The sequence below is a fragment of the Nicotiana tomentosiformis genome, chromosome 12 (assembly GCF_000390325.3).
Source record: "Nicotiana tomentosiformis chromosome 12, ASM39032v3, whole genome shotgun sequence".
Taxonomy (NCBI): domain Eukaryota; kingdom Viridiplantae; phylum Streptophyta; class Magnoliopsida; order Solanales; family Solanaceae; genus Nicotiana; species Nicotiana tomentosiformis.
Window position 1 is genome coordinate 77577292 of NC_090823.1, and position 10134 is coordinate 77587425.

Here is a 10134-nt window from a genome sequence, read left to right on the forward strand (position 1 = left end):
ATTGACTCAACTAATAAGCCTAAGGGCTACATCACTTTAAGTTTGAATAAGTGCTCGCTCGGTTATAGACGCTATGAAGTCCAAATTTGATTAAGTTGTTTAAATCCTTGTGAAATCTTTCATAAGGCATTAATAAAGTTTTCACAAGACCGGAAACAAAAGAGAAGCAAGTCGGCAAAAAGAAAGGGGGATATTTCTATATACAAAATTGTTTACATGATTGATTACAACGTAAAAATTAAGGACTAAGCTTCCTGGTCATCCATAGGAGCGGCCTCTTCTCTATCGGGCTCCCCCCATTCTCGGATCCGCTCTTACTCCCATCGTCATCATCATTGTCATCATCATCGTCATCGAAAACCAAGGCTTCAGCGTCGGCTTCGAGTTCTTTGGCCATTTTTATCTCTTCAGCGAGGTCGAAACCACGAGCATGGATCTCCTCGAGGGTTTCCCTCTGATATCGGCACTTAGCAAGTTCAGCGACCCAATGTGCTCAAGTGTCGGCGGTCTCGGCTGCCTCTCTTGATTGGACTTGGGCAGCTTCAGCATCGGCCTGATAGACGGCCACAAGTGCATCCGCATCGGCCTTTGCCTTTTCGGCATTACATTCGGACTTGGCAAGTACAGAGGCCAACCGAGCCTCAAGATCCTCTATTTTTCTCGCTTGAACCAGGCCTTTTTCCTTCATTCTTTGAAGTTGGGTTTCGGCCGATGATAACTTGGCTCGAGCAATTTCTTTCTCTGCAGCAAAGCGGTCCATACCTTCTTTCCACTACAAATACTTTGCTTTTATCATATCGACCTCCTCATGAAGCTTCCCGATCATCTCAATTTTTTGCTACAACTATGAGACCGAAAAATTAGCCATCGTTCTGGTATCAAGCCCATAGGCTTTTAAAAGTATCATTACCTGCTCAGACAGATCGGTCTGATCTCGGTAAGCCTTGGCCAGCTCAGCTCAGAGGTATTTTATTTCCTCTTCCATTTGCCCTAAGAGAAGTTTTAGGGAGTTCCTCTCCTCAGTAACCCGTTGAAGGTCGGCCTCGTATCGACGCAGCTCGTTTTGGGACCGAGAACGTGCTTCTCGATGAACTGCCGCTGCCTGCAAATAAACAAGAAACGAAGTTAGAAACGAAAAGTAAACATGAAGGTAGTACCAACAAAATAATTTTAAGGCTTACCTGATTCAAAGCCTGCTGCACCCCGTGAAAAAGATCTGATTCATCACTAGTACCGGCAACGTCCTCGATACCGGTAAATAGGTCACGAAAAGGATCCTCTCCATCATGAGGCCTGTCTAGATCGAGGGCCCCCAAAGATTGGGCTTCCCGAATCACCCCTGCGGAAAAAACGGGGAAAGTGGGCGAGTCTTCGATTGCTGCTGCCCCAAATGAATCACTTGGAGCATTCTCTTCGGTTCAAAGGGATTCAAGAGGGGCCCCTTCAGACATATCCCCCATCTGTTGGCTCCGATGGGATGCGTCTTCGATCTCCGACAACTCAGGGACTCCGCCCGAATCTTTCTCCGGTATACCCTCAGCTCGAGGCGGAGCCTCATGAAGCATCATCGATCCAGCTGCCGATGGGGCATTGGTTGTTCTCTTCATTCGAGCCACCAGCGCGGACCCATCATTTTCTTTTTCTTCATCATCTTCATCCCTTAGACGCAAAACTAATTCTACGGTCAAAGGAATAGCATTCTTGTTCGGCTTACGAGCCGTCCTCTTCTTCGGTTTTGGATCTTTGGGAACGGAGGCTCTTTTTCTTTTATTTTCCTTCACCGACTTTGGGACAGAGGCCAAAGTTTCTTCCTCGATGGATAAGGGCCTCAAAACCGCATCTTTGCCCAAACCTGCATATGGAAAATCTTATTAGAATATTTGGAAGGCATCTCGTTCTAATTATCAAAGGGTACGATAAAGGGTCTTACCGTAATTTTTGGCCTCCCATCGATCCTTTGACAAATCACGCCATGAGCGCTCGGCGTATGTGGTGGTCGAAACAAGAGCTCGCACCCAGTTCTTGAGATCGGGAACTGCTTCGGGCATCCAGGGTACCACTGCATCACAAAAAGAAGAGTATCGATGAGAAAAGAAATGAAAGAACAAAATAGAAGGAAGTAACAGCAAGATCACACTTACATTTCATATACCACTCCTCGGGAAAGGGCATCTTTTCGATCAGAATCAGGTCCGATGTCCTCACTCGAACGAACCTGCCATCCATCCCCGATCCATGTCCTCGTCAATGCTCGAGAACATAGCCTTGGTAGCCCGACGCTGAAGTTTTATTAACCCTCCTCGAAAAAGTCGAGCATGGTACAATCGGATAAGATGGTCAAGGGTGAACGGCATCCCCTCGATTTTGTTCACAAAGTATCGGATCAAGATAACGATCCGCCAAAAAGAAGGATGGACCTAGCATAGGGTTATTTGGTATTGACGACAAAAATCAATAATAACAGAATCGAGGGGACCTAACGTGAAAGGGTAAGTATACACATTCAAAAACCCTTTCACATAAGTGGTGATATCTTCATCAGAAGTAGGAATTATTATTTCTTTTTTATCCCAATTGCAATCTTTCTTTAGCTGTTTGAGGTGCTTCTCGGTTATCGAACACATGTACCTCGATACTGGATCACATCGGCCAGGGACCGATGAGCCTTTATCAACCTTAAAATCAGAAGTAAGAACACACGCCCCGGGAACGCACTCCTCAGGCCGTGCTTCTGCCGACGTCTCATCGGCGGCACACTATGAAGATGAAGCCTTCTCTTTCTGAGGAATGGTTTGTGACATTTTTGCCATTTTCGAATTCAAAGGTGAGAAGTAGAAGAAAGTGACAAAGATTTGGTAAAATTGAATGGGGGCTTTTCGCAAAGAGAAATCACGGATTTGTGGGTAAGCCAGAGAAAACGAAAAGGGACTTGAGAAATTTGGAAGATTGAAAAGGTAAAAGTGGTAAATGATAAAAGAAAGGGTTATTTATAGGTTTAAGCAGTGGCGGTTCAGTATTAGCGATGGCCGATCACCGTCTGACGCGCATTAAATACCTTGAAAGACTAAATCGACGGGACAAATATTACGTACGTCATGATCGAGCCCGATGAAGACGTCAACTTATAATTCGATCGAGCCGTTGAAAAATCATATCGTTTCTCACCACATTCTTCCTGAGAAATGAAGGGACTATCTGTATACGGTCGAAATAAATTTTGGCCTTCGTACGTCTGATCGAGTTCGAAAGATAATCGATTGAAGTGAGACCTCGAGATGGGCTCCGAAGATGGTACAAACAAGCTTCGAATCCGAGGGGCTGATCAATGTCGAGTTCGATATCATTGTCAAGCTCGGATCCAAATCGAACTATGATGCAAAGTAAAGCTATCAAGCTTATGATCCAGAGACCGACCAACATTGACCCCGAATCAATTCGTGAGCTCGAATCAGAATCGAGCTCGAGCCAAGATCGAGAGCTCGAGTCAGAATAGAGCTCAATCCAAGATCGAGAGCTCGAGTCAAGATCGAGCTCGCAGACAAAAGCCGTTGCAATCCCACTAGAGAGAATCTTGACAGAAATTATGGAAAAGCTAATTTATCGTGGGTCTCCTACTGAGTATTTTTAATTATGTTTAGAGCAAGATCCCTCTACTATAAAGGGCATGGTTATCATTTCTGTAGAGGGAGGTTTTTTTCAGGCTTATATTATAATCAAAACACTATATTCTCCCATAGTAAAGAATTGTTCTTTCAAGCTTCTTAAATTGATTCCACTTGTTGAGTCCTAAAATTCATCTTCTTTACAACCATATCTATTTTGCATTCTTTGCAATCTATATTTATATTTCTATTTATCCTTACAATTTGTATTAAGTTGCGCCACATATCCTTAGAACTACGTACAAATTCAACTCCATCCGTTTTTCGAGTAAACAAAACTATAATATATTTTAGTAAATCAAGTGCCAAGAATGTTTACCCGTAAAACGGTACAGTTAAATTTGTGACGTGATTTATAGAAAAATGAATTAATTTGATCCAAAAAGTGATAAATAAATTAAATAAAATATAAGACTTAGCGTTGAAATCGAGGTAAGACAGCAAACAGCTTGGTTCCGGGAGCAAGGCTTCCGAAGACAGCAATAACAATATCAAAAGACTGAAAATAAAGTATTATTGAGATTAGAATAATGTGTAACATAAGTTTGTCAGAATTTTCGTCGCTCTTACAATGGTTGTTGAAGTCACTATTTATAGCTACACCTAGGGAACAAGGTCCTAGGATCAAGCCCCTCTTAAATGACAATTATGGGAGTCATTGATGAATATATAACTGCAGGCCATGAATGACAAAATTCTCTGTAACAGATTGTGTATTTAATACTCAGAAATATTCTTCATTGAATGTCATCAGGTGGCAAATATTTGTTTGTCTTCGTCAGCAATATTCCCATCGGGGTCTGCCCGGTGCCAACCGAAGCTGCTGTCCTCGGTCTTGATTTTCACCTGCTTCATCTTCCGTCTGTCTCCGGTTCCACTTGTCGCTTTATTATTCGAGTATTTAATATGAACCGGTTTTACCCTATACGAGAATATACCCCCACCCCCAACCCCCCAACAAAGGGACACAAAAACTTTTTGGTATATATCCGAAAATCAGTCCTTAAATTTAACTTGTCATGATATCTATTAAATTTTGACATGTAGTATCTTGTATCAAACTCAAACAAAATGGAGGATTTATATAACTGCGAGCTTTGTGAGAAAATTCCCCACTAGCATTCATGAAATGTAACGTTTTACCCTTGTTTGATGCTCTCCTTGCCTTTTCCTTTCATTCCCTTTGAGCCCGTGAACAAAGACTCGCATTAAAAGTTAATAAGAAATATAATTAAGTTATATATCACACCCAAGCATCTTTGGATTGACTTAGTCAACAAACTGGTATCATATTGATTGTTCGGTGAGAGGAGAGTTTGAAGACGAAAGATAGTAGCTCTAGTATTGAAGCTAATGAAGAGCTAAAGAACAAGACCAAACGGAAACGAGCAAGTTGTTAATTCTGCCTTCTCTCTAGTTTTGATATGCACATATATAAGAAGAAGCTTGTATGTCTTGGTAGTCATAAATACTCTTAATGGTCTGAGATATTTTAAAAAATACTGTACGGGTTTGACTCAAACAGAAAAATATCATATGATTTTAAGAGTATTTTTATGATGGCTTAGCTAAAAATACCTTCGAGCAAAAAGCAAAAACAAAGACAACTCAATTTAAAAAGTTGGAGGTAATGATCTTATATGTGTACTTACAATTTGAACAAATTTATAATTACTTGTGTTATTGTTCACTAATCTCATATAAAAAGAGTTACTATATAACTAAAATAATATTTATACTAAACTACACACCAAAACTCCCATAGAACTGTTGTGTGATACACAAAATTTAAATGTGTGGTCATGTTAATTGCATCTGGTCCCACTCTCTTGAAATGAAAAGCTAAAATAGTGCCGTATATGCGCAACTTGAAGAAGTTTTATGTTAAATGTCTATGATTACATTTTCAATTCATAAACAAAAATTATACTCCATTAGACTAATTCATTTTAATAATAATAAAAAGTTAAATAATCAAGAATAACATGAACAATGGAGTACTCCCATTTGCAACTTGTTGAATTTTAAATAATGAAAATATTTTGAACAAGAAAGTGGGACAAAGAGATGGCAACTGGCAAGTTAGAAGATAGAGAGAAATAGGAAAAAGACAACCAACCACAACTCCCATAAGTCCAAGTCAAGACTCTATATTTCCTCCTCTTTCTAAAACACACACACACAGAGTTAATACACACACATTCTTTGCTTATTCTATACCAATTTCTCTTCACTGTTTAGCCGGCACAATGAAATTCCGATCTTGGCTTGCAACTTGCTCCTCCTCCGTCACCACCGCCGACGACCACCCTATTCCGCCTCCAAAACTCCCATTCTCCGACGATGCAAGCAGTTTATTTTCCGACATAACCAACAGTTCACCTATATCAGTAATTTCTCAAGCAACAAACAATTCCCTTGGTAGCTTACAAAGCAACCTCTCCCTTTTAACCTTACCTTCTGTCCCTTCTCTCCAAAATCTCTCCACCGGTACCTTAAACCTTGTAATCTCAGCTCGCTGCCTGAATTCTCTTAATCCCCGAAACACCCATGTCACTTTCCTCGCTGTCCACAACAATCTCCTTTACGCTGCTTCCTCCAATGAAATCAATGTCTTCGAACTCACGAATTTCACGCTCATCGACACTTTCAACGGCAAAGACCCTTCTAGCGGCTCGATAAAATCAGTGGCTTTTCTTAATGGTAAAATTTTCACCGCCCATCAGGACTGTAAAATCCGGGTGTGGAAACTGACACCAGTTAAGCAGCATAAACTAATGGCGATACTCCCAACACTTGAAGACCGGTTACGCAGATTCGTTTTCCCTAGCAGCTATACAAATGTAAGAAGACATAAGAAGAAGCTATGGATCGAACATCACGATGCTGTTTCTGGATTAGCAGTTAATGAAAAATTAATGTGCTCTATTTCGTGGGATAGGTCTTTGAAAATTTGGAGCGGGTCAGATTTACGGTGCACTGAATCAATTAGAGCACATGATGATGCCATAAACGCTGTTGTGGTAGGTAAAGATGGGACGATTTTTACAGGTTCTGCTGATAAACGGATTCGAGTTTGGGGTAAACCATATGGGGAGAAAAATTCAAAACATGGTTTGATTGCTACATTAGAGAAACATAAATCGGCGGTGAATGCATTAGCATTAAGCTCTGATTGTTCTGTTCTATTTTCAGGCGCGTGTGATAGGTCGATATTGGTATGGGAAAGGGAAGACAGTGCTAATTACATGGTGATTACTGGTGCATTGAGAGGTCATACGAAAGCGATACTATGTTTGATCAACGTCTCTGATTTGTTGTTCAGTGGATCGGCGGATCGGACGGTGAGGATTTGGACACGTGGTATTGAAGGACAGTTCTGTTGTTTAACGGTTCTAGATGGTCATCGGACACCGGTGAGGTCATTGGTGGCGGCCGCGGAAACCAGTGAATCTGACGGTGGTTCTGTGAAGTTGTTTAGTGGAAGTTTTGACGGAGAAATTAAAGTGTGGCAAATTGGGGTTTCTAGTTCAAGTGGCAGTCCTTTGAAATCATGATATTTGTTTTTTTTTTATAATGTAAAAAAGAAAAGAAAAACAAATTACATACTAACAAGTTATAGATCTGTTGTTCCTTGAAAATTTAGAACTTTGGTATGTTAGTAGTGAACTAGGAAGTTCACTACTTAGGGAATGGTCAAGAAACTTATTTTTGGGCAAATGTTCAAGGCTTTTAAATCTGGAGTGTTTTTGTATAGTATTTTATTTTCCATTTTATACAATATTTGACAAATTTATCATCTATCAATTTTGATATCAATGTTCAATAATCTCTCTTATACAGTAACTGAATTATCCGATAATGCAAATTAATATAACAGTCTTCATTTATTTCGGTAACTTATATATATTGATAGTGTAAGAAATTTTTATACGGTTTATATATGTTAATTTGTTTATCAGAGATTATTAATCTTACTTTTGATCGGTGTAGTAATTTAAGTGATTTGATACTTGATAGTGCATCTTTTTAGGCGCCAATGTTATAGGCTCTAAATTCTAAAGAAAAAAAAAGAGTAAAGGTAACATCCTTTCACAATTACCTGAATTTCGAAGGATATACAAATTGAAATATGAGAAGTTAGAGAAACGCCGAGATGAATTTTAACGATGAAATGGAGAAAAAAAAGTGAACCAAAAATTTGGATAATTGAATAATAGCCATGTACAAAGTCAGAGGCGGATGTAAGTATACTATGTTCGGGTTCAATTGAACTCATAACTTTTTATGCGGAGTAAAAATTTTAATGTAAAAAATTATAGAAATTGTAAAAATAGTAGATATGAACTCATAACTTTAAAAATATAATGGGTTCAATGTTAAAAATCCTTAAAATTGAACCCATAAAATTTAAATCCTGAATCCGCCTGTTTAATTGAGATGATCGATGTTTCTGTAATTGAGATGAGGTCAATGCTTAACGAGAATGCATGTGAGTAATCACGTGAAGATGATTGATTAACTTCATTGTTATAACCCTAATTATTATATTTTAGTCCTCATTTTACCTTTTTAATTAGATAAACCAAGAACATAAAGACAAATGAACCTTTTATAAACCCAAAATTAATTAGCTGGCCTTTCACCTTTTCAGACATCTCTTAGTAACTATATTTAGCTACGTCTTTTACTTAACTTGGTATTTGTCGCATACTAATTAGTACTAATAAAATACTAATTCTTTTCAGTCTAGGCTCCTGGTTTGTTTAGATGTATGCATAGCAGCAGCATCAATACAAATAGTCAAAAACTGGAATTTTGCCGACAATTCGTTCTTGAGGAATAAGGTTTACTTGATTTACACACAAATGTCTACCGAATTCAAGTTTGTCACTAAACAAAATGCAAATTAAAGAATTAAACCTTGTTAAATGTGTGTATAAATGCATTAGTCAAAAGTCTAAGCTTTTGCAACAAAAAGAATAAAAGTAAAAGAAGAGAATATGAAAGCTCTAAAAGAAGAAAATATGAAAGCTCTTTACAGCTCGAATATACACTAGTATTTTTATTAATTTAATCGCTTAACTACGGATTACAATTTTGACGGCTATGTAATGTAATGATTATTTTCGTCTAAAGTGAAGGTGCAACTTGTATATAGTTTGTTCCTACAGTGTTCAACGAGTGTGCGTTGTATTATAAATTCAAAGAGTTTTTCAGTCAACTTCATATTACTGCTGCTTATTTCCTTCCCTTTAGCCAAAAGTTAACCATAATACATAAAACTAGCTGGTAATCGTACATTTAAATTTAATTTTTTTTATATATTTTTTGAGATGGAGTTAATACAATTGAGGATTTAATTCTAAAAATGTTCTACAATAATGTAGAAGATACACTAAAACTACTTTCTAGCGTTTGTGTTGTACTCTTGATATGTCTTTAGACTGTTGTTTTACTCTATCAGTAAAAACAATGAATCATATTAATTTCACAAGAGCAAGATAAGCATCTTGATAAATCTCACGATGGATGAGCGCATCCGATTATTATTTTTTACCCGGAGCAGATACTGTGCCTGTACATATGCATATATTTGTATTGGTAAAATCCAGCTTTGACATGTTAATAGTTTACATGACGACACAATGTTGTTTGGAATAGGTTTATCTCGGGCATACACGAACAACGGAATTTTGTCCCCGCGAGAAATATTTTTGATCCGGTAACTCCTTCCCGGGAAGACGAAAAAAATGTCGGGTGAAGCACTCCAAAGATGATTCTGTCGTCTTACTTAGTCTTCAACCATCTCTGAAATATTCAGGATCCACTTATACTCACTACGTCTGATACTTACAACCGGCGAGTATCTCGGCGATTGCTAACTACCCAGAGGGACGACATACGGAATTGGGACTAGGCATATTAACATTAGACTTAGCTATAAATACCCCTACATCCCTCACTTGTAATTCATTTATATTCTACTCAACTTACTCATTACTAAAAGTTATTGTATTTCATTCTTGTTAAGCTGGGCAATCGATCTTTACTTTGTAGCATTGTGGCTCATAAAAAAAGCTCAATAAAATCATTCTTTCTTTTGTTTGTCTACTTTAATTGTCTTATTATTGTCGTTTATTGTTCAATTAGTCTAATCATATGATTTATTCAACTAAACTTTGATTTAAATCGATTGCTAGTAACCTCATTAAATATAAATTCAATTATTTTATCCTGGAACTATTTTTGGGTTAAACAATATCTACACAAAAATAGCCTTTTAGGAATATAAAGGAGAACTAAATGAAATAAGCTTATTTATCGTGCGTGCTTGAAAACGAACAACAGAAACTGCTGTATTACACCAACTTTAAGAAGGGCAATAAGTTCTGCAGTATTCCTGACAATTCTTTTTGTCTCGATCTGTTTTATCTAAAATGGGCAGCTCCATTCAATAGAATTTGCAATC

General features: G+C 38.0%; 1 protein-coding gene across 1 annotated transcript; it reads left to right on the forward strand.

The window, feature by feature from the left end:
• Nucleotides 1–5816: 5816 nt before the first annotated feature.
• LOC104095378 (protein JINGUBANG) lies at nucleotides 5817–7469 on the forward strand. The gene has a single exon (XM_009601501.4). It carries the CDS (start codon nucleotides 5912–5914, stop codon nucleotides 7217–7219), a length of 1308 nt encoding a protein of 435 aa, XP_009599796.1. The 5' UTR covers nucleotides 5817–5911; the 3' UTR covers nucleotides 7220–7469.
• Nucleotides 7470–10134: the final 2665 nt, after the last annotated feature.